The sequence below is a fragment of the Lampris incognitus genome, chromosome 5 (genome assembly GCF_029633865.1).
Source record: "Lampris incognitus isolate fLamInc1 chromosome 5, fLamInc1.hap2, whole genome shotgun sequence".
In the NCBI taxonomy this organism is placed as follows: Eukaryota; Metazoa; Chordata; class Actinopteri; order Lampriformes; family Lampridae; genus Lampris; species Lampris incognitus.
Genome location: NC_079215.1, coordinates 27,273,386 through 27,298,822, shown reverse-complemented (window position 1 = coordinate 27,298,822; position 25,437 = coordinate 27,273,386). Strand labels below are relative to the sequence as shown.

Sequence of the window (25,437 nt, the reverse complement as noted above, 5' to 3'; positions counted from 1 at the left end):
TTTGCGGACACACAACTTGCACTTTTCTTGCTGTGTGTTTCCTCGGTACGTTGGAGTTAGCAGGCATCAAGTCAGACATGGTTTTCCCAATGTGAGCTTCTCTTTAGTGTCCGTCCGACTGCTATCTTTCCTACGCTGTACTTCTTAGCCATTGTTCACCTCTTCCTGACAACATGACTATTACATAATATTATTTTCCCATTACCCGGTCCCCATCCTCATCCCCATCCCCACCTCCCATTATATTACACAGTTGCCATAACAACTGTCCAAACACATGCTTGTTGTGGAAGAAGATACAGGCTTAGTCTGTATTGTATATCTGGCAACGGCTTGTCAGTTTTTCCACAAAGCTATATTCTTTACAATCAGTTCGGACACAAAGCAAGCAGATTTTTTTTACCAGCACATTTTATTTTCAGAGACAAGTCGCACACATTTACACACACATACGGACATGCATTTGTTCCGATGAGTTACAAAATGGTCTGCCTCATTTCCCACAAGTATTTTAAATTGCAGCTTTTCTTGTGTAACAGCTTCAAAATTTTGTGAGTTGGTGGTGTTTGTGTGTGCGTGCATGTGCGTGTGTGTGTGTGTGTGTTTGTCTGAGAAAAGATGGGTTGTCCTGCCAGCTGGGATCCTAACTGCGCACAGTGGTGGTTGTAACTGTGGTCTTGGAGCTCCCTGTTGAAAAACGGCCAAAAAAAAAGTAGAATATTGAGCTATAGAAAAATATCGTTGCAAGCATTGCACTATATACATAGTGATGTTTTTGTATCACAGAGGAAACTTACCTGAACCGACAGGCCTAAAAAAAACAGGGAATGGACAGAAATGGGGGAAAAAAAGAGAGATTAGATTGGGGAAAAAAATAGATCAAGTCCCATTTATTTTAGGGTTTCATTACTTTATGCATTGCATCAATAAACACATGGCAAGAGAACATTTTATGATCTAATGGGCTTGGTGTATACTCTAGAGTAGAATGGGCTCTGTGTTAAGACTGTGTCATAAAAGGTCAAATTGACAAGCGTAGAAAGATTCTTTATATTGTCACCCCTGGTCATTACATCACACCCTAAGAGAACATCATTACCATGTCCCCATACCATTGGGTAAAACAGCTCATACTTCTTTATATGTAATCTAGTGTCATGGGGAGTACCTGGACTCTTCTGTTTCTAGGAGGCTCCTGTAGGTTGCAATCTCCTGCTCCAGTCTGGTCTTGATGTCCAGCAACATCCTGTAATCTTGTCCCTGCTGTTCGATGCTGGAACGCACGTTAGCGAGCTCTCCCTCTAGCATGTTGATCTGATTCTGGAAGCCAGCTAGCATGGCACTGTAGCGAGCCTCTGTTTCTGCCAAGGTGTTCTCCAAAGCCCCTTTCTGTTCAGGAGGATAAAGAGGCAAAGTGACACATGGGCCTATGAATTTACACAAGCAAACTTTGTTGTTCATGCATGTCAACCAGTCCAGCAAAGTGAATGTGTGGTGACAGTTATTTCCGAAGATTCAAAATTAAAATCTTTGTCGGCGGGCCACGCCCTGGATCATGTATGTGAGACACACTGGTCTGGCGAATGCTTGGTGGGCATGTAACTGCAGTAATGTTTTCTTTATCAAAAGGCTGTAATAATGGAAGTATGCGTAAGAGTCTGCTTGCTAAACTTTACTTTGTGCTGCATTACTCATTGTTATGACGGGTCTGCAGAGGCAATTCACTGTACTGTATTTGCAAAGGTGGATGTTGCGTTAATGTCAGCTAAACACTGATAATCCAAGAGGGCAAGGGTTTAAGACATCATGCCTCGCTTTCTTTCATCTTCAGTCAAGTTTTTTTTCCTCCCCCTCTTTCTTGCAGAGTTAGAGCAGATGTCTGTAAATGTCTTGGCTAAGTTAGAGTCCTTCACATCTCCACAGCTCTTATCACCCATACTCACCCACCCACCCTCTACTCCTCATTCTTTTTTCTTCTTTCTCACTCCCCTCTCCTCTCCTTGCACTATCTATCACAGTTCACCCCCCCCCCTCCTCCCGATGAGACAGGGGCATGGGATTTTTGCTCAAATAAGGCAAGATCTTGACTTGTGGACACAGATGGTCTGTTTTGAGGGTGGGTCTCTCACCATACTGAGCTGAGACTGTAACTCGATCTCCAGGCCCTGCATTGTGCGTCGCAGGTCGTTGATCTCTGTCTTGGATGTCTGGATTGTTTCTGTGCTAACGGCCACCTCCTTGGACAGGGATGCGGACTGGAAACAAAAAATATAGACGCATTTAGGCAAACTTTATTTTAAACACAAAACACTCAAACTTCTTGAGAATACCTCACTCCTTTTTACTTTCACAGAGATAAGTGACAGTTACAACTCCAGAACTACTGAAATAAGAGTTTGCAAGGTAAATCCAGGGATTTTCAGGTGTGGTTTTGTAGTTGTCTTTGTGAAGGTGGTATTTATCTTTTCTTTTTTTTTCATTACCTTGTCGTTAAACCAAGTTTCCTGGTCACGGCGATGTTTATCCGTGATAGCTTCATACTGTGAGCGGATGTCGTCCAAGACTTTGTTGAGGTCCTGCTGGGGTGCAGCGTCCACCTCCACATTGACGGTGCCAGTGAGCTGAGAACGCAGGGCTGCCAGCTCCTATCAAAACCATGAGAAATCAAGAGTTAAGAGGAAAGCCCCAAGTCCCATTTTCACACTTGGTTTAATCATATTTAAATTCACCAGTCTCTCAGTTTTGCTGTTCTCATTGCAAGGGGTCGTAATCAAGGAACTATATCTCAAAGGTTCAGGCTGTGCTCAGTACCCACCTCTGCGTGGTTCTTCTTGAGGTAGGCCAGCTCATCCTGCAGGCCCTCGATCTGCAGCTCCAAGTCAGCCTTGGTCAGAGTGGTCTGGTCAAGCAGGCGACGCAGGTTGGCAATGTCAGCCTCCACTGACTGGCGCATCATCAGCTCATGCTCAAATCTGATTTTTGAGGACATTTGGAAACAAGGCTGTGTTACCATCTTCTTTAACCAAAAACAGGCTACAGCTTTAGTTCTGCAGACATTTGAAGAGTTGCACTTACTTGGTCTTGAAGTCATCAGCAGCCAGCTTGGAATTGTCAATCTGGAGCAGGATGTTGGCATTGTTGATGGTGGCATTATTGATCTTAAAGAGAATACATCATTGGAAATTAGTCAGCAGGTAATCGATCTTGAAAATACATTGTCATGCACTCACGTGCAGTCGAATTCGTCTTTTCCAAGATGTGATTGGTTTCACTTTGGATCTTTTTAGTGCTATGTTTGATAAGTTTCAGCAGCCCTCATTACCAAATTATTATTGAAAACTCTACCTAATACATTTCAGCCATATCTTGAATACCAACCATCAGTGGTATGAAATAGCTAAAGCTCGTTTATCAATTCTGGTTTACTTTACCATGCATACTGTTCCTTTTCTGAATTCTTTCTCAGCAAATATTTGCGTACATCATTTGTATAAGCTCTCCAAACAGTTAACACCGCCTGCAGTTATCTTTTAAAACGTTTCTATGTCATTGAACTGATTAAATTAACTATGACCTGTTTCTGCCCTAACTCATTAAACTCTGACAATCATCAACAGTACAGCAAATGTTTGACTTCATTAGCCTGCTGGGTGAGTGGGGGGTGCTGCACAGCTTTGACCCAGAGATGTGGTTTCCATACCTTGTCCTTCAGGTCATTGATGATAGCCCAGTAGTTGCTGTAGTCCCTCTCAGCTGCTGGCCCCTTCTTCTCATAGTACTCTCTGATCTGTATCTCCAGCTTGGAGTTGGCGGCCTCCAGGGAGCGAACCTTGTCCAGATATGAGGCCAGACGGTCATTGAGGTTCTGCATGGTAGCCTTCTCATTCAGGTGGATGGTGCCCTGATCCAGGGCACTAGACAAGTCGAAACCACCGCTGCCAGAGCCATAGCCACCGCCATAGCCACCGCCATAGCCACCGCCATAACCGCCACCAAAGCCAGAGGACATGGAGTGCATTGTGGTAGAGGCGATGCGGCGGGGTGCACTGCCTGCCACACTGAAAGCTTTGGGGGCAGAGGACACAAAGCCGACGCGGCTGCTCCTGATCATTGATGCACCACTGCTAGGGCCAGAGCTAGTGCTCATACGGTAGGTTTGGTAAGACATGCTGGCTGGTTTTCTGCTGGTCGGACGAGAGGACAAGAAGAAGGACCGTTATACAGCAGGCAACCCTTAGGACAGTAGAGTTCGATGTGGGGAGGCTGGGTCCTGATATAGTGCTAGCCCTGGGGCGGGTCTGGGAGCTGGTGGGAGGGGGGAGGGGGAGGGGGAAGTTAGTTGGAGGAAAAAGGGGGAGTTTGCCTTCAGCAAACGCACTAATGCCAGCAGTCGGTTTGGCTTTAATAATAAGGGCTCAGTTCCTTTCCACTCTGGTGAGGAAACCATTACGGAATGTGTGTGTGTGTGTGTGTGTGTGTGTGTGTGTGTGTGTGTGTGTGTGTGTGTGTGTTTGTGTGTGTGTGTCTACTGTTTGCCTATGTACCTATGAAAACCTCTCTGTCACAATCACAAGTGTTTATTGTCTCCCCAAAGCAAGCAGCAAAGTAAGAATTGGGCTATTGTTTTAGAGCTCTGTCATGAGTCAACATTCATGTTAAGCTCTTTGCAAACAGCATTTATTATCGGTACACTTTTTAAGAAAATTACACTCAATGATAAGATGCAGTTAACTCTAATCAAACCTTTCACCAGCTTTTAATTTGTACCATTTTCAGTTTTAATGGCTTCTCTGGTTATAATTCATATTTTCATTTTTTTCCCTTTTTAATTATTATCATCATTATCATGGTTGTAAATACCAAAGGTTTGATTTTATTCTGTTTTCTCTAGATACGATGAGATTTCCTTAAATAAGTGTCAGTGATGCCTGTGTGGAAACTGAACTTTTGCGGGAGCCAAAATAGTGAACAGATAGAACAGATAGAAACAAACATCAGATAAGTACAAAAGTGAAATATAAGAATAAATTTGAAATTAAAGCTTGTGGGTTTATATTAAGGTGCATTTGGGCATGGTTTGCAGATACTGTGGTTGAACCTGCAGCCATCCAACCCTGGTTCTTGAGCACTGGAACTTGGTGGTTGACTAGTTGTGGGTATTATCAGATATTAGGCAGAGAAAAATATTGGGAAATGAAAAGAATCTTAAAAATTTGAATCACCGGTGTGGAATTTTATGAGACAATTCGGATAAGTCCAGATAACTTTAAATAGGGCAAGAAAACTAAATCAACTAATAGCTTGGATCGGTCCAAGATCCACAAACCCTTTGTGTTTACAGTACCTTCAGTGTAGTCCATTTAAGGGAATATGTTGGCACCCCATTGTTTCCAATATCCCACAAAACATCCCCTTCAGCCAAATGTCCTGTGTGCGCGTGTGTGTGTGTGCGTGTGCATGCATGCATGTGTGTGTTGTGTGTGTGTGTGTAGGTCTGTGTGTGTGTGTGCGTGTGCATGCGTGTGTGTGTGAGGTGTGTGTATGTAGGTCTGTGTGTGTGTGTGTTTGTGTGTGTGTGTGTGTGTGTGAGAGAGAGAGAGAGAGAGAGAGAGAGAGAGAGAGAGAGAGAGAGAGAGAGAGAGAGAGAGAGAGAGAGAGAGAGAGAGAGAGAGAGAGAGAGAGAGAGAGAGAGAGAGAAAGAGAAAGAAACTGTACTGATCTTTACTGAAACTCCCAGGGTTGTTCACTTTGTTGGTTTTGGCTTGTGTTATGGACTATGTGAGTAATGATGAGAGACATCCTCGGGCTTGCGCATGCACGTGTGTGTGTGAGAGCACATGTCTGCCTCTTTGTCTATGTCTATGCATAAGTGAGTGAGTGCATATGTGTGTGTGTGCGTGTGTGTGTGTGTGTGTGTTCCTTATCTCACCCTTGGACTCTATCCAGTATCCCCGCTCACATACCATAACAGCTGGTGTCAGTTGTGAAACATGGGGGGTGGGGTTTGAGGTGGACTAAGCTATGGCAACGCAGGACCAACTCAGAGTTGGACGTAAAAGCGAAGCGAGCCAGGGTGTGGTTGTGGATTCTCCTAAATGTAATTCATTCAAAGTATGAATGCACTACTTCGTGCTTTTTGCATAAGACAAATTTCCCCCTCAGCTACTTTACTATGCTATGCAACTGCTTTTACACCATCCAGCTGATACTCGCAGCATTCATTTACCAACGATCTTTTCTTATCTTTGAAAAGTTTATTGATAGTAGATGATTCACCATTGAATTATGTAGCGTTCACATCATGTACTCATATGAGTGATAGTGAACAAGGCTAGTAATATTGTGGTGAGCCAGTGTGAAAGAATGCAGAGATAGAGATCTCTTATTCACAACTCTCATGTCCTATATGCCGCACGACCTCAAGAATGTGGTTTAATTTAAACACACCATCAGAACCGAATGGAACTGACGGGAGAGGAGAGGCGAGAGGCAAAGGATTCAGTTAATGGCAGCGCTTGTATCCCATACACTGCACGACCCCAGGAGTGCTCCTTTATTCTGCCCCTCTCCATGGTTGCCCGAACAATGGCTTCCCCTAACAAGGTCATCATCCATCTACCCATCCATTATCCAAACTGCTTATCCTTCTTTCAGGGTTGTAGGGATGCTGGAGCCTATCCCCAGCAGTAATTGGGTGGCAGGTTGGGAGACACCCTGGACAGGCCATCACCCCCCCCCCACACACACACACACACACACATGCACACCTAGGGACAATTTAGTATGGCTGATTCACCTGACCTACATATCTTTGGACTGTGGGAGGAAACCGGAGTACCCAGAGGAAACCCACAAAGACACAGGAAGAACATGCAAACTCCACACAAAGGATGACCCGAAACAACCCTCAAGGTTGGACTACCCCGGGGCTCGAACCCAGCATCTTCTTGCTTTGAGGTGACTGCGCTAACCACTGTGCCACTGTGCCGCCCTTCTACAATTCAACAACCTTAAATTTGTGCTTGTTGGTGTGTATGTCGGTTTACACTGGTCATAACTGGTCATAAAAGAGTCCATGCTTCTTACTGATGTCCACAAATACCATTCATGGTCCTACATGGTCAGTCAGTAAAATGGTCAGCCACCCAATCCGAGTCAAACATCCAAACAACAACACTTATCAGAACATAAACACACCATTGGACACATAAGTCAACAATTTCAACAAACATTAACAATCACAAACTCAGGAAGGTGGTCCTGGGTTCGAGCCCTGGGGTAGTCCAACCTTGGGGGTCGTCCCGGGTCGTCCTCTGTGCGGAGTTTGCATGTTCTCCCTGTGTCTGTGTGGGTTTCCTCCGGGCGCTCCGGTTTCCTCCCACAGTCCAAAGACATGTTGGTCAGGTGAATCGGTTGTACCGAGTTGTCCCTAGGTGTGAATGTGTGTGTGTGGGCCCTGTGATGGCCTGGCGGCCTGTCCTGGGTGTTTCCCCGCCTGCCACCCAATGGCTGCTGGGATAGGCTCCAGCATCCCCGTGACCCTGGGAGCAGGATAAACAGTTTGGATAATGGATGGATTAACAGTCCCATGAGCCATTGCGCTCCCCCAGTGTGGAGTCGCTGACAGTTGGAGCGACCAACTCCCCCGGTCGCTACAATATATTTAAAATGTGACTCCTTACTTTTGCCCGAAATAAGTTAAAAGGAAACAATAACCCAGGGGGATTCTTACAACGTAATGTAAGAACAACACCGACAACTGAGATTTATTCTGTACCCTTTACAGTCACAGCCCACATAAAGCGAACATAATGTATCACAAGTCTAGGAAAACCTATTCCTACCCTCAGCTATATCATGAGGTGTCCTTTTAGCAGCAGCAGCTCATCACACTTGGAACCAGTGTGGGTGAAAACCTTTGCAAGATGAGTCATTTGCAGAAGCATAGTGTTGTTTGCAGTAGGCCAGTAACAGGACTCACACGAGAGGCCGGGTCAGCAAGTAGCCCTTTACACTGCTTCATTTGAGCAACTCATCAGGGCAGGCAGATAATGAGTTCATCTCCGCTCAGGTTCATGTCAAAGTGAATATTTTCACTTCTTCAAACTGACTGAAAAACAGCAATGAAGTAATGCAAAACATGTGAGCTGGGTGAATTAGCATTGCCTTTGTATCTTAATGTTAAGATAGATAGAAGATGTTAGATCTAGAAGCCCAAGCTGCCCTCAATATTTTATAGATAATGATAAGACTATAAATAACATGGAAAATGTGGTCAATGGCTTCAACAGATTCTTTGTAAATGTGGGCCCAAAACTGGCATATAAAAATCAAGGACAAACAATCACAGAGGGGAATGATAGTGATTATGGGGACAGAAATCCAAGTTCCATTTTTCATAGAGCAACAGAAGAGAAGGAAATCGTGGAAATTGTAAACAAATGTGAGAACAAAAAGAAAAAAAAATCTACTGGCTGGAATGATATTGATATGACAGTAGTTAAAGTAATTGAGTGTATTGCAAAACCACAAACCCACATCTACAACGCCCATCTATAATGTCCTTTCAATCTGGCAAAGTTCCAAGCAAAACACACAAAATGAAAATTGCAAAAGTCATATCCCTATATAAAACTGGAGATAGACACCAATTTACAAACTACAGACCGATCTCATTATTGTCACCATTCTCCAAAATATTGGAAAAAGTATTTGCTGTCAGACTAGACAAATTCATTGAGAAGCACAATCTGCTGACTGATAGCCAGTATGGGTTTCGACCAAACAGATCCATGTCTCTGGTGCTCATTGAATTAATGGAAGAAATAGCTAATTGCACAAACAAAAAAATTTGCTTTGGAATATTTATAGATCTAAAAAAGCCTTTGACACTATTGATCCCAATAGATTAATAGACAAAATGGAAAGGTATGGTATTAGAGGGGTGGTTCAGAATTGGCTAAGAAGCTATTTAAGTAACAGACAGCAGTTTGTAAAGATAGGTGAATATAAATTCTCATGCATGAATATTACTTGTGGTGTACCTCAGGGGTTGGTTTTAGGTCCAAAACTGTTCATGCTGCACTTCAATGATATATGCAAAAATATCAAAAATATTGAAATTTGTTTTATTTGCAGATGACACAAACATAGTATTGTTCTGGTGAGAGTTTACCGCAGCTTTTGGAGGAGACCACAATAGAAACAGAAAAATTAAAATGGTGGGTTGACAAAAACAAATTATCCTTAAATCTGGGAAAAACAAAGTTTATGTTGTTTGGAAATTATAAAAGAAAACACCAAAGTAAAAGTAGTGCTTGACCATGTCCAACTAGAGAGAGTATATGAAAATAAATTTCGAGGTGTGATACTAGACCACAAAATCTACTGGAAACCCCACCTCAACCTCACCTCAACCTCACCTTAACCTCTATGTGCAAGCAAAGCTGGCAAGAAGCATTACAGTCATGAGAAAAGCAAGTCACATTCTGGATCATAAATCATGTACACTCTGTAGTGTTCATTTATTTTACCATATCTGATCTACTGTGTGGAGGTATGGGGTAACACCTACAAAACCAACCTACAACCATTATGTATACTACAAAAAAGAGCCATAAGGATAATTAACCATGTAGGATATCGTGAACACACCAACAAGCTATTTTTAAAGTCAAATGCCTTGAAGTTCAGGGATTTAGTAGAATTCAACACAGCACAAATAATGTTCAAAGCAAGAAACAATCTACTATCGAGTAATATACAGAAAATATTCTCATATAGAGAAGGGAATATAATTTGAGAGGGAATTTAAACTTCAAGAAATGATGTGTTTGTATAACTTTGAAGAGCATGAGCATTTCAATCTGTGGGGTAAAATTGTGGAAAGGTTTGAGCATGGAACTCAAAGTACAAACATTTCACAGTTCAAGAAATACAAAGGATCGATTATCAAGAGATACAGGGATGATGAAGAGTTGTGTTAACTGTCTAAGTTTTATTTATATATAAACATTTCTTATTACTTTTTTCATTTTTCTTTCTATGACATCGAGTTGATATTTGGGTTGTACGTAGCATTGAGATCTGTTTATTCTTGGTACATGACATAAGGATGTGTTTTTCTTTTTCTTTCTCTCATGTATTTTTCTCTTTTTTCCTCTTATTGTTTGCAATAATCGAGTTTGTGTGGTGCAGCACAACTTGCATTGAATTTGAACCATACAGTACAGTGGGAATTGAGTTTGAAATGTATAGTAGCTGAATTCACTTAAGAGTAGGCGAGAAGAGGTAGGGAAAAATAAGTGTATACTGAGTTTGATGTGTGGATTTGTTGATCACTTCAGGTTATTGGAAATGGCTTATCTGTATGTTATATCCTGCTTATTTACATGTTTGAAATAAATCACCATTCATTCATTCATACATTTACTCAAGACATGACAGTGGAGTTAGAGGTGCTGGGTACATGTCCGGTTCTCACACCAATCACAATTCGGTTTCTCAGTTGATTTGGGAGCAGATTGCACGATCATAGATTGGAGTCACACCCCAGTTTATTTTCACTGGGTGGGCACATTAACTCTACTTTGATGCTCTCGTGCAAAATGATAAGAAAAACAGACATCAGCACTTGTTTAAATCAGCACATCATCATTCATCACATAGAAGCACACACCAGACGCAACCGGATGAAGAAATCTTTGAAAATAAGATGTCACTGACAGGTTTTTTGGCAACCAAAAACAAAAAAACCTGCCATGAGTAATATGACTTCATATGAGGTAATGCCTCTGGTGGAGCAACAAGTAAAGTGTTGGTCAGTGCTTGTTATTAGTTGTTGTTTTTTTTTTTGTTTTTTTTTCATGAACAGCTGCTAGTGCTAAATGACACCATAATTTTTATGTTGAACAGCCCAAAAACCCTTACAACTTGAGAGATTTGAAATGACTGGAAACTAATCCACGAGTGGGATGTAGAATGAGGCAATCTGCCGCCTGGTGCAGATGAGTGCATGGTATCACTTATGTAAGAGTACGCTATCGCTGAGATTTATTTCAAATATGTCCCATCTGAGACAAAGCTTACACGTCCAAGCTCCATACACCTTTGTTTCTCACGTTTGACTTTACTTGTGTGTCAGTCACAGAATTGGGTGACTCACTGTAGAAATGCTGCCCCACCCATAGCTCCCCTTCTCTAATCCCTGCTGCTTACTGAAAGACAGAAAGATAAGAATTCTTCAGAAATGGACTTCAACCTTTGCAAGGAGTTTTTCCTTTAGGTTCTGCTGGAGGAATTAAACAGAGACGGTCATGACTGATTTTCGTTTTTTTTGTTGTTGTTTTGTTTTTTTTGTTTGTTTTTCCAAACAGGTAAATGCAACACATCAGATACATCATATGAGAGACAGGACACATGAAATAGAAAAGCAGTTATATGGTGGAACAGTAGACAACACTTGGACTAAGATTGATGAAAGGTGAATTCAAACTAATAGAAAATAAATGAAGAAATTGTTCAACATAGCACATAAAGAAAGTATTACACTGGCAGATAAATAGGTTATTGAGTATCATGTCATAGGTCTAGATGGTTGTTAGGGATGTGAGCCGAGAGGCCCTTTAATGAAGGAGATGTAATTCACCCACTTAGCATGATATGTCTCCACCTGGTTGAAAGTCTAAAAGAGAGGCCCTCATGGGCTGCCACAACACCCAGCTGAGAGAACCACACCCTGGCTGGTGGTAGGGTGGTCACCTTCCATTCTGTGACTATGAGCTTTCTCTCCAGCATGAGGCATGTCTGGACCCAGTCGGTCTGTGCTGCAGGGAGGGCTTTTAGGCAGAGAGGATCACCCAGGACAAACAGCCTTGTGCAGAATAGGATGTCTGATTTAAGGATCAATTTTGTATTCTAATGAATGGCTAACCAGAGTGTTTGTACAACTAGGCAGGACCACAACATATGGGGGAGTGTACCAATGCTCCCCCCACAAAAAAAACCTCCAGCAATTCGGGCTGTCGCTTAATTTCACATTGGGTAACCTTGAAGGGGACCAGTATACCCTACTCATTATTTTATACTGCACTAATCTTGTTCCAAGTTTTCATGACGTTTTCTTACAGTTCCTTAAGATGTTGTTCCATTCTCCATCTGTGGATGAAAGACTGAGATCAGTCTCCCAGACTAACTTCAGATTAGAGCCCTTACTGTTGGAATTCTTAAGAAACAGGAAGTAGTATTTTAAATCCTTGTGGCCTGTACCAAATACATTAACTACATACGGGAGGACATCAGAGCTAGGTGGGATTGTTGTAGTGGAATCAAAGGTTTGAGATAGGAAATGTTTAATTTGAAGATATCTTCAAAATTGCTGTTGAGGAAGCCCATACTGTTGTACCAGCGCTGTGAATGATTTCAATGTGCCACCATCATATAAGTCCCCCAGAACAAGAATACCCTTTTCCTCTTACTGCTTCCAGAGGAATGCTTTTTTTTTTGTGGTCTATATTTAACTTGGGATTCAACAAGATACCTGCTGACAAATTCAAGTGGGGATTAAATTTAAGCCTGACTGAAATTCTTTCCCAAAGCCATTGCATATTTGCAAGTATAGGGTGGGTGTGAGTCTCTTTGCACAGCACTGCTGTGATAAAGTGGAGGGGAGGGCAGCATCACCGAGTTTGCTTTCAATGCAGAACGGGGGGAGGGGGGCAGACACCAGTGGATAAGGTGCCTGAGGAGGCCAAAGGCATGAAAGTATAACAGTAAATTTGGAATACCCAGCCCACCCTGGTCCACCAGCCTTTGTAGTTTTTGTAAGTTTAAGCCTGGGGCGCTTGCCATTCTAGAGAAATCTGTTACAAATCTTATCAAATTGTTTGAAATATTTATAGCTATAACAAAATGCAACTTGATTGATTGATTGATTGATATTTAAGTGGCATTCTAACTGGAAGTGCCTGGAGAATATAATTGAACTTGGGTGCACAGGTCATTTTCAAAACATTGGCTTTCCCCCACAGCGATAAGAAAAGAGGAGCCAATCTTTCAATATCTGCTTGAAATTGATTCAATAGAGGTTCAATGTTGATTTTACTAGGTCTGCTAATCTAGGGGGGATAGTAACACCCAGGTATTTGATGCCATTGCTGGGCCAGGAAAAGTTTCCTCCCTGGAATATGGTCCTAGGGCAGTATGAGGTTAAGGGGAGGGCTTCTGATTATTTCCACCAGTTAACTTTGTTTGACAGATGACCGAATGTGTCTATGATTTTAAGTAGCATGGGAAGGGAGTGATCAGGTTCAGAAACTAAAATAAGGACGTCATCTGCATACAACCTAAGCTTGTGAGTGGATTGGCTAATTCGTATCCCCGGAATTGATGGTTCCAATCGGATGGCTGTCACCAGAGGTTTCGGGGCCAACGCGGGAAGGCCACAGCTGAATTTTCTTTAACAGGACGTCTCGTTATATGTACTTTAACATGTACCATTTGACACCCAAAGCCACTGAAATTGGTAACATTAATTCACCACGATACAGTACTTTAAAGATTATGATGAAATAGGGTGTGCTAAGTCTTTAAGACCTTTTTCGGAAGACAAATCCATATAATTTAGCATTTATTAAGATTAAACCAGAAGCAAAATTTCTTCATATTCAGCTGCTTGCATTTAAAATGGAGCAGTAATCTGGGCTATCGTGTTTGATAGTTCGTAGTTTCGGGGGAAGGGGGGGGATCTGTGTCAATCCAGCGAGTAAGGGCTCATACGAAGCTATGTGTTGCATTTTGCAGGCCTGACACCAGAGGCAACTGGTTACCTCGAAGATTTAGTAAAATAGTAAAATAAGCAATTCTGCATTACTTCCTTGCAGTTTTAGCAGTTATTAGGAGGTATCATGACACTATGTACCATTAAATGACACTGAATGTGTACTGCAGGGACTAAAGACTGCCGAACATGAATCTTTTAAAGGAGCGCATACAGCAGGATGGAGTCAAGGAGGGAGTCTGCCCTTTGAGCCCAGACAGCACCTCAGCAGTTGGCCATTTGTTTGCACCATAGCAACAAGAGAGATAACATGGAGCAATAGGCATGTGTCATTTGTCGTTACATGAGCATTTCTCACCGTCCGAGTTCAGGATAATCTAGATTCCTAACACCTGGGCAAGGATGGGTACGGCGTCTTTGCCACTTTGATTGCTCAGTGAGAGTTTCAGTCACCTGTTATTCCCATGTATTTCAAAGAAGAACACATCACCTCCTTTTTAGAATGATCGTGACAGTGCAGTATACTGCAAATACACACCAGTGCATCTGTTGTTTAAAGCATTTTCACATTTGTCAGTCCTGACAGCAACATAAAGTTCTGCGCTAGAAATTAATCATGTTTGTTGTTTCTATATGACTTTAGAAAGGATTTGCAACAATAGAAAGGAACACCATGTAAATTACATTCTCTATGTCAGTGAGGTTGTACATACAGACACCCTACACCCACAGAGTCTTTTTTGGATTTACCACACCCAAACACAGGTGCTATGGAGTCTTTTTACCTATGTTTGGACAAGGAAGTTAGTTTGCTTTTCATTGTACTCTGAAATTCCGCTGTGCACAATGGCCGTTTAATCCTCATATTCCAACAGCCAATTGTCTCTTGGCCCCGGAGTAAATTGTGCAGTAAACTGTGTTGTGTCAATAGAATTGTGTACGATCAATCTACCGGAACATATAGTAACAGGTTCAGAGTAAAGCTTTCAACGAGTCGCATAAATTTGTGAATGCCTAATAATGTCTCGTCCGTTGGCAGTCTTTTCTGTGAGAACTAACTGGATGAGCCAACCCAACATTTTGCCCTTGTCAGAAAATGTAATAAGCAGTGTAGTACTCATGCACACTGAATCCAACTGGAGGAGGTCAAGGCAGCCAAAACTTTCATTGTAATGTGCAAGTATTCATTCTTTCTGCAACTTTATTTAAAACTATATGGTTCCATGTCTTCTAGAAAATGTAAATCGAAGTTGTATGGATTATAACTGTAGCCTACTTGGTCTTTTTTATTGTTGCTGTCTGTTCCTACTTATCATTTCAAACCCACGAATGTTTTTTACTGTGTTGTTTTTATTGCATGTGATGACTGTCTTTGTTTATTGTTGATGGATGTATGCTCTTTTTCTGGGGCAAACGAATTTCCCCCTTTGGGGATTATTAAAGTTGTCTATCTCATATTACCGTATGGCATACTACATTTATTTATTTATTTATTTTTTTAAATTCCCTTTAACAAACACAACATTTAGTTTAAGGGGCTACTTAGACTCTCCCTCTCACAAAATTTGACGATGATTTCCCCTCAACTCTATTTCTGGTTAAATACTTTGAAACTGTCCATGAAATAATACTCATAATGCTGCTACTGTACATGTCCATTATACTTGCTTGCTAAGTGTGGTTAGATACCATATTTGAGGCCAATGAGGTAGGTTTCCATTATACTGTCCTGTAACAAGCATAGATGATGAGAAAAACTAGTTATTACAGTGTGACAGGATACAATTATTCGTCAGGCAATCACATGAAACATTCCCAAGGAGCTTTCAAAATGTTGACTGTTATGGTGTACCTCTTCAACAAAGTAGTACTACTCTATAGACCACCGAGTGTGGCATATTAATATGCACAGCACTACAGTATTTTTGAAAAGAAAAAAAAATTAAATCTGATTTAGGATTTAGGTTCTTTGCCATAATTCCTTGAACAATGAGTTCTTTGGAAAGGAAAATGACCATAAAGGAGTGGAGTAAGCTCCCAAGGTGCTGGTAAATAATGTCTGACTGTTGCCTTAGCGTTTGGGTTTATGCAGTTCAAACACAACCGCACCCTTGGTCCACAAACTCCTACTGTAGTAACAGTTCGCCCTCTAGCGGTAGTCTTGGGAGACGTTGCCCCGGCTGAGAGGGGCTTATTTCATCAGCAGAGGCCAAACAGGGTCAAGACAGAGCACCAATGTTTCTTTTAATGGCACAAACGGGCACAAACCGAACACAAACAAACGAGATCAGTTTTGAACATTTTGGACGATAATGGGGTGCAGGGTGATGTCACGGCCTATATAATATAATGATTAATATGTCAAAAACCAATACAGCACAAACAATAGATTTTGCAGCACAAATCAGCACAAACGCTGCACAAATGATAATATTTTTATTAATGTTCTGATTACATGGGGTGCCAACTTCATCCAGGTGTCAAGACGAGGTGGCCGAAAAATAAAAATGAGAAACAACTGTACCGCATTAAGAAATTGGGCCTTCAGTACAGTGGTTTCTTTTTGTTCGCTTCTAGATTAAAGGCCACTCATCACTAAACAATATACAGGTACTACAGCCATATTTGTATTATAATGACTGGCAAATACTGAGTAACATAACTTGTTCGAATAGTCGCTGCTGAGGCAGTGATTAATGGGGCTCTGAAATAAAAAATAAAGAATAACTATGGTAATGATGGCATAACATTTGATATTCACGTGTTTAACAGTTTGTTACTTTTAATCTTGCGACACAAATGATGCAAAACAAAATTTTTGACAACATGTAATTAGTAAATTTATCTCATTAAGAATATTTCATCTGACCCTTTCACACCCTCTCAAAACTGATGTGGATTATATTTACCACATAATGACCACCATAGGAAGCAGAACAAGAAAGAAAACTGTAGATATTTAAAAAAATACTCAGTAGTTACCAATCTTTTTTTTTAAAGTTTAGATATATGTGTTAGTTTAGATATGTGTGTTCTTGTATTTTTTGTCTGTGTTGTACTGCTGTGGGCTGGGGGAAACGGCATTTCGTTTCATTTCATGTACGCAAGTGCATGAAGTGAAATGACAAATAAAGTGTTCCTGATTCCTGATTATAAAACAATTACAACTATTAATACTTGGACATACATAAAGCATTAGCTTTTATATTTTTTCATGCTTTAAAACACCCACAGTGAAGGGAAGAAAAGTAACATGAGCTATAGATATAAACAAATAACACTGGTTTCAAACCAGTCCGAATTACCTATCACCACCTATCTAATGAGTAATACAGCCAAAACGCATTACTTTTTTTTAATTGTACTTTAATGAGTGTTGAACTGCTATAAACTGTTGCACTTACATGTAAACTGACACTTCCATGTGGGTTGGTCGAGGAAACTCTCGCCCGCAAGTGGGCAGGCATCATTTTCGCTGCTGCTGCCAAAACCACACAAACACACATTTCCATAGCTGTACAGCACAAAGACACAATGCACAAACATGCCCATAACTAAAGTGAGCAGCTTGAGTGTGTTTTTGCATGTCTAATCGAACAGGCCTAGGCCTCTGTATGATTGGATGATGACATATTGCAGTAACTTATGATTATTGCCATTGCTACGACTATTGCCCATGCCATTGCACATAACATGGGCTCTGGTACCAAATTTCAGGAGAGGGGCTGGACTCTTTACTTTTACGGAATTGGCCAATGTGACAGGCACTGGGAGGGTATGGGGATACTCACAAGTCCCCCGGTTGAGTGCTGCCATGTTGGAGTTCTCCCCAGGGAATGAGCGGGTCGCCTCTATATGACTATGAGTCACTCGGGAAAGGCTCTGACTGTTGTGTGTGCTTATGCACTGAATAGCAGTTTGGAGTATCCAATCTTCTTGGAGTCTCTGGGTGGTGTCCTGGATAGGGTTCTGCCTGGGGACTTATAGCTCTGCTGGGGGACTTCAATGCTCACGTGGGAAATGATGGCCGAACCTGGAGGGGCGTGATTGCAAGGAATGGCCTCCCTGATCGGAACCCAAGCGGTGCCTTTTTATTGGACTTCTGTGTGAGTCATGGATAGGCCATAACAAACACCATGTTCGAACATAAGGTAGTTCATAAGTGTCCTTGGTACCAGAACATCTTAGGCTGAAGATTGATGATAGACTTTGTGGTCGTATCATCAGATGCGCAGCCGTATGTTTTAGACACTTGGGTGGAGAGAGGAACAGAGCTGTCAGCCGATCACCACCTGGTGGTAAGTTGGATCAGATGGTGGGGAAGGCTGCCGGACAGACCTGGCAAGCCCAACCGTGTAGTGAGGGTGAACTAGGAATGTCTGGCGGAGGCCCCAGTCTGTGAGATTTTCAACTCCCACCTCCAGAAGAAGTTCTCTTGTACCCCGAGGGAGGCTGGGGACATGGAGTCTGATTGGGCCATGGAGTCTGATTGGGCCACGTTCAAAGCCTCTATTGCATATGCAGCAGGTAGGAGCTGTGGGCATAACGTCATCAGTGCCTGTCCAGGTGGCAACCTAAGAACCCACTGGTGGACACCAGTGGTGAGGGAAGCTGTCAGGCTGAAGAAGGAGGCCTTTTTGGCTTGGTTGGCCCAGGGGTCTCCTGAAGCAGCAGACAGGTCCAGGAGGCCAGAAGGGCTGCGGATGCAGCTTCGGCGGTTGTGGAAGCAAAAACTTGGGTGTGGGAGGAGTTCGTTGAGGCTATGGAGTTGGACTTTCGGGTGGCCTCAAGGAAGTTCTAGCAAACCATCCGGCGACTCAGGAAGGGGAAGCAGGGCTTGACTCAGGCTATGTTCAGCTGGGGAGGGGAACTGCTGACCTGTACTGGGGATGTTGTCAGGCAGTGGAAAGAACACTTTGAGGAGCTCCTGAACCTGGCTAACATGTGCTCAGTGGAGGAGGTAGAGTCTGAAGACTCAGGGGAAGTCCCACCCATATCCCTGGCAGACGTCTCTGAGGTAGTTAAAAAGCTCCTCAGTGGCAAGGCGCCGGGTCTGGATGAGATTCGCCCTGAGATGCTGAAGGCGCTGGACATTTTTTGGGCTGTTTTGGCTGACACGCCTTTTCAGTGTCATGTGGAGGTCGGGGACAGTACCTGTGGAGTGGCAGACTGGGGTGGTGGTTCCCATATATAAAAAAGGGGACTGGAGGGTGTGCTCCAATTATCTGGGTATGACACTGCTCAGCCTCCCTGGGAAAGCCTACTCTAGGGTGCTGGAAAGGAGGCTCCAACCGATTGTCACACCTCAGATCGAGGAGGAACAATGCGGATTCCGTCCTGGCCGTGGGACAACGGACCAACTCTTTACCCTTGTGGAAGCACTGAGGGAGGCATGGGAGTTTGACCAGCCATTCTACATAAGTTTTGTGGACTTGGAGAAGGCTTACAACTGTGTACCCCGGGGCAGTTGCTACAAGCCATCCGGTCCTTGTATAACCAAAGTGAGAGCTGTGTCCGCATTCTCGGCACAAAGTCAAAGACGTTTTCGGTGGGTGTTGGACTCGGTCAAGGTTGTCCCTGGTCTCCAATTCTGTTTGTGATATTCATGGACAGCACCTCAAGGTGCAGCCAAGGTGGGAAGTGTGTCCATTTTGGGAACCTCAGAAGTGCATCTCTGCTCTTCACAAGTGATGTGGTTTTGTTGGCTTCATCAGAATGTGACCTCCAGTGTGCACTGGGGCAGTTTATAGCTGAGTGTGAAATGGCCAGGATGAGAGTCAGCACTTCCAAGTCTGAAGGCATGGTTCTCTACTGGAAAATGGAGGATTGCTCCCTCTGGGTTGGGGATGAGTTGTTGCCTTACATGGAGGAGTTCAAGTATCTCGGGGTTTTGTTCACGGGTGAGGGTAGGATGGAGCAGGAGATTGACAGGCGGATTGGTGCAGCATCAGCAAGAATGCAGACGTTGTACCGGACCATTGTGGTAAAGAGGGAGCTGAGCCGGAAGGCAACGCTCTCAATTTACCAGTCAATCTTTGTTCCAGCACTCACCTATGGTCATGAGCTTTGGGTAGTGACCGAAAGGGTGAGATCAAGGATACAAGCGGCTGAAAAAAGTTTCCTCCATAGGGTGTCTGGGCTCAGCCTTACGGATAGGGTGAGGAGCCCAGACACAGTAAAAAGGAGCCTGAGGGAGCTCGGAGTAGGTGCACTGCTCCTTCGCATCGAAAGGAGCCAGTTGAGGTGGTTCAGGCATTTGATTAGGATGCCCCCTGGGCACCTTCCTTTGGAGGTTTTCTGGGCATGAGGAGACCACGGGGTAGACACAGAACTCGCTGGAGGGACTACATGTCCAATCTGGCCTGGGAACGTCTTGGGATCCCTCAGGAGGAGCTGGAGGGCATTTCTGGGGAGAGGGACGTCTGGAGTGCCCTGCTGCCACCGCGACCTGACCCTGGAGAATGGACTGATGATGAGATGAGATGAGATGAGATGAGATGAGATGAGATGAGATGAGATGAGATACTACTACTGCTGTTCTTCCATGGGACCCTCACCCTCCCATTTTTCTAAGGTCTGAGCTGTAATGCAAACTAAACCTTAAATTCACACTGATGACATGAGTTGCTGGGATGCACTATACGTCTCATGTATCTCATTCTTTGCAGGACAACAAACCAGACCAAGTGGCGCCGGACACTCACTAAACTGACTAAACTGCTCAAAATGCATGTAGTTGACTGTTTAATGTAGATTGTCTTCATGTAGTGATGTTCACAGTCTTCTGAGTCATATTGTGTCAGTGTTGTAAAGACAAATTCCTGCATATTCGTTGTCTGTGGCAACCAAAGTAATTTCGATTATGTGATCCAGTCCACCACCTTCTGTAACAGTTAGATTACTTTTTTATTTTATTTTATTTTCCATAGTTCAATGGGCATAGTAATGTTGCCGACAGCTAAACAGTTTCAAGTGATACGATCTCACCCAAAGTGTGAACAAATTGTACACTCCAAGTTTAACTGGAGGACATTTATTCTGCCTTGCTCTTGACACCACACAAGTAAATTACACTGATCAGCCTAAACCCAGACAAGTAAATTACACCAATCAGCCAAAACATTGAAACCACTGACAGCTAAGTGAATAACATTATCTCATTACAATGGCACCTGTCAAGGGGTGGAATATATTAAGCAGTGAGTGAATAGTCAGTTCTTGAAGTTGTTGTATTGGAAGCATAAAAAATGGGCAAGTGTAAGGTTCTGAGCAACTTTGACAAGGCCCTAATTGTGATGGCTAGACGATTGGGTCAGAGCATCTCCAAAACAACAGGCCTTGTGGGGTGTTCCCGGTATGCAGTAGTCAGTACCTATCAAAAGTGGTCCAAGCAAGGACAACCAGTGAACCAGCAACAGGGTCATGGGCACCCAAGTCTCACTAACGCATGTGGGGAGTGAAGCTCAACTAGTCCAATCCCATAGAAGTGCTACTGTAGCTCAAGCTGCTGAAAAAGTTAATGCTGGCTATGATAGACAGGTGTCAGAACACACAGTGCATTGCGGCTTGCTGTGTATGTGTAGCCACAGACCGGTCAGAGTGTCCATGATGACCCTTGTCCACTGCCGAAAGCACCTACAATGGGCATGTGAGCATCAGAACTGGATAATGGAGCAGTGAAAGAAGGTGGCCTTGTCTGATGAATCACATTTTCTTTTACATCATGTGGCCAGTCGGGTGTGTATGCATTGTTTACCTTGGGAAGAAATGGCACCAGGATGCACTATGGGGATAAGGCAAGCCAAGGATTGTGATGCTCTAGTCTAGGAATGTTCTGCTGGGAAACCTTGGGTCTTTGCATTCATGTGGATGTTGCTTTGATACATGCTACCTACCTACACATCACTGCAGACCAGGTCCACCCCTTCATGGCAACAATATTCCCTAATAGCAGTGGCCTCTATCAGTAGGATAATGTTTCCTGCCACATTGCAAAAATTGTTCAGGAATGGTTTGAGGAACATGACAGAGTTCTAGGTGTTGCCTTGGCTGCCAAATTCCCCAGATCTCAATCCAGTCAAGTATCTGTGGGATGTGCTGGAAAAACAAGTCCAACCCATGGAGTCCCCACCTTGCAAATTAGAGGACTTAAAGGATCTGCTGCTAATGTCTTAGTGCCAGATACCAGAGGACACCATCAGAGGTCTTTTGGAGTCCATACCTCGACGGGTCACAGCTATTTTGGCAGCATGAGGGGGACCTACACAATATTAGGCAGGTGGTTTTAATGTTTTGGATGATCGGTGTTTATTGCACTGGTTGAAGATATTGACAGTGAGACAGGGGTGCTCTGGATACTACATATGCAGTGCCTCATTCACATGTTTTTTCTTCTCTCGAAGACATATGGCCAATCCTATAATCTGATTATAACTAGCAATAGTTCTGGAGTGTGGTTTGCATGTTATCAGAGGGTAGATGAAGCCATCAACATCACCAAGATTCTGGGTGCTTTCACACTAGGGAACCGGGCCCAGATCCGAGAACACTTAACCCTTGAATCCAGTTAAGTCCAGTTCGTTTTATAGTAAGTGTGAACACTGTGTACCGTACCCGGGCACAGGGGTCCACTTGAAAAGGTGGTCACGAGTACAGTTCATGTGTTCTTGGCCATCAAAGACCATCTCACCAGTGATACCACCATGTCATACTTTGAGCCAAAAAAAGAAACAGAGCTGATCATTAACGCCAGCCCTCTAGGGCTCGGCACCATCCTTTATCAAAAGGAGAAAGGTGAAAGACACACCATAGCATATGCAAGCCATGCTCTCAGTGATGTGGAAAAGTGCTACTCACAGACAGAGTGAGAAGCACTGGCTGTTGTCTGGAGCTGCAAGTATTTCCACTTACACATCTACGGACAGCCATTCACACTAGTGACTGATCACAAGGCCCTTGAGATAATCTGGAACAATCCCAGATCAAAACTACCTGCCAGAATCAAGAGATGGGGGACTGAGGCTTCAGCCATATAACTACAAAGTGGAGCAAGGCACTGACAACCCAGCCAATTACATGTCCCGTTATCCCATACCCACACAGACAGGTGACAGCACATGGGCAGCAAAAGTAGCAGAGGAATACGTCAACTTCATGACAGATCACGCTACACTCAAAGCAATGACTCTCACAGACATTAAAGAGGAGACTCTGAAAGACCAGATTCTATAAAAGGTCTGTGCACATATCAGAAACAATACGTGATACAAGGTCACACATGACACACAACACACCGCCATTCTGAAGCAGTTCTAACAAATTAGCAGTCAACTAACAGTGTCACCCACGGACGAGGTCATATTAAGAAACACGAGAATCGTCATCTGCACAGCCCTACAGAATAGAGAGTCCTACAAGCCCACCCACGAGGGACACCAGGGCAGTTAAGACAAAAACACTCCTCAGGTCAAAAGTTTGGTTTCCAAACATGGACCAGCAAGCAGAAGCTACAGTCAAAAACTGTATAGCATGCCAGGAAAACACACCAGTCACACACTCAGAGCCACTGCAGATGTCTGAGTTACCAGAAGCCCCCTGGCATAGCACAAGCGCAGACTTCTATGGACTCTCCCCACTGGAGAGTATCTACTTGTCATTGTGGATGAATACACATGGTACCCAATAGCTGAGGCTGTTAAGTCAACTTCAGCTAACACAGTCATACCAGTTATAGACAAAGTATTCTCCATGTTTGGAATCCCCACAATGCTCAAAACAGACAATGGCCCTCCGTTTAATGGTGACCAGCAGCGGCGGCTGGCCAGTATAGGGTGCTGGGGCGCTGCCCCCTTCAAATATCAAGAGACGAAAATCTACTTAAACATCCATCCATTCTCTGAACCGCTTATCCTGCTCTCAGGGTGGCGGGGATGCTGGAGTCTATCTCAATAGTCATTGGGCGGTAGGCGGGGAGTCACCCTTGACAGGCTGCCAGGCCATCACAGGGCACACACACACACACACACACACACACACACACACACACACACACACACACACACACACACACACACACATTCATACCTAGGGACAACTTTTAGTATGGCCGATTCACCTGACCAACATGTCTTTGGACTGTGGGAGGAAATCGGAGCCCCTGGAGGAAACCCACAGACATGGGGAGAACATGCAAATGTCACGACCGAGGGCTACTTCCCACACCACAATAACCAGATCCACCCAATACACAGGCAACACGCAAGAACACTAATAAATTATTACACAGAGTTTATTCATACAAGGCACAAATAACACAGGGCACATCTTAAGTTAAAACACATCAATCTGGAAACAGCAAATTCATCCCACTTATACAGCAGTGCATCTACTCCACACCACAAGGGGGGGGGGTAATCAGTCCAATGTACTGGCCACAACAAAAAGGAGGAGAGTCAACCCACTGTCTATAAGACTAATACCCGCCACAGAGTCCACAGTCACCCAATCTAGGCTGGTGACGTCACGTTCTAGGGCGTAAATGGAATGGTGCCGTCTCGATCAGGTCGAACGCCCCCAGCTGGCACCTCAGTGTGAGTGTAGTCGCTCGAGGCTCCGCCCCCAGCTACAGAGGAAGCACAACAACAGGGCTGTTTCACGGCCTCACCGAGCAGAGGACGAAAACTAGCAATGGGATAATATTAACAGAATGGAAATACAACTTCCCTTCATCTGGACAAGTCGAGAGCGTTGTGCACAGAATGGTCACCCGTCGCTCGTCTCCTCGTTCCACTTCCCGGATGTAGCGCACGTCTGATGAACACCGGTCTCCTCGGCAGTAGGCTACGGTCAACACCCAGCAATCAGGACGACTCGCTCTCTCGGCGCCGGTCCCACCACTGTCCCCGTCCGGCTTCCGCATCACAGCTCCCCGCCGGTAGCTCCTCCCCCTCGTTCGTCATACTGCTCCTTTTATGAAGGGAAGCAACCTATCCCGGTCCAGTGTTCACTCTCAGTTACAAGAAAGTCTCTCACAGCGAATCCACATACAGTCCATAAGCACAGATAGACCCCCGCAACATATAAAACCCATTCTTAAGAGTCACATTACAATAATAATAACCACAACTTATATTCACACAGTTGACTATGAGCCAGGACACTTGACACAAACTCCACACAGAGGACGACCTGGGATGACCCACCAAGGTTGGACAACCCCGGGGCTCCAACCCAGGACCTTCTTGCTGTGAGGCAACCGCGCTAACCACTGCGCCACCTACTTAAACATGTTAAATATAATTTAGTTGTATAATGCAAATAATTATGAAATAAAAGTGTTTTTCAGCCTGTGAGTGCCTGCTGACAGGCTGAAATATTAAATGTTGGTTCCAAATGGTATTTGGTTGATTTCTGTCTGAATACATATAGTTCCTGGGTGGGGGGCGCCGGCCAAATGATACCTTATGTAAACCCTTAAACTTTTGGCGAGCAGGTGATCTGAGGCTGGTGTCTAATTGGTTTCTTCAGATTTTCCACCGGGTGCAGTTCTGAGCGCCCCAGACACTCACACTTTTATTGGCAGCGAATTGATATTGTTTTAATGTTTTTTTGATCTAATGTGATTGGACAATTCTTATGGCTGTCAATCATGTTCACATCCA

At 43.7% G+C, this 25,437-nt stretch overlaps 1 protein-coding gene across 1 annotated transcript; it reads right to left on the bottom strand.

The window, feature by feature from the left end:
* Positions 1-393: 393 nt before the first annotated feature.
* krt94 (keratin 94) lies at positions 394-4,253 on the bottom strand. The gene is made up of 8 exons (XM_056281045.1): positions 3,701-4,253; positions 3,076-3,158; positions 2,816-2,972; positions 2,484-2,645; positions 2,130-2,255; positions 1,169-1,389; positions 798-811; positions 394-687 (listed from the first exon to the last, which is right to left on the bottom strand). The coding sequence occupies exons 1-8, from the start codon at positions 4,166-4,168 to the stop codon at positions 644-646; spliced, it is 1,275 nt and encodes a 424-aa protein (XP_056137020.1). The 5' UTR covers positions 4,169-4,253; the 3' UTR covers positions 394-643.
* Positions 4,254-25,437: the final 21,184 nt, after the last annotated feature.

Bases quoted from the DNA above. Each gene is read 5' to 3' on its own strand.
- krt94 (XM_056281045.1), bottom strand. From the start codon at position 4,168: ATGTCTTACCAAACCTACCGTATGAGCACTAGCTCTGGCCCTAGCAGT. The intron at 3,159-3,700 runs GTATGGAAACCA...ATTCTCTTTAAG, and splicing joins TCAATGACCTGAAGGACAAG to ATCAATAATGCCACCATCAA. The intron at 2,973-3,075 runs GTAAGTGCAACT...CTCAAAAATCAG, and splicing joins GCTGATGACTTCAAGACCAA to ATTTGAGCATGAGCTGATGA.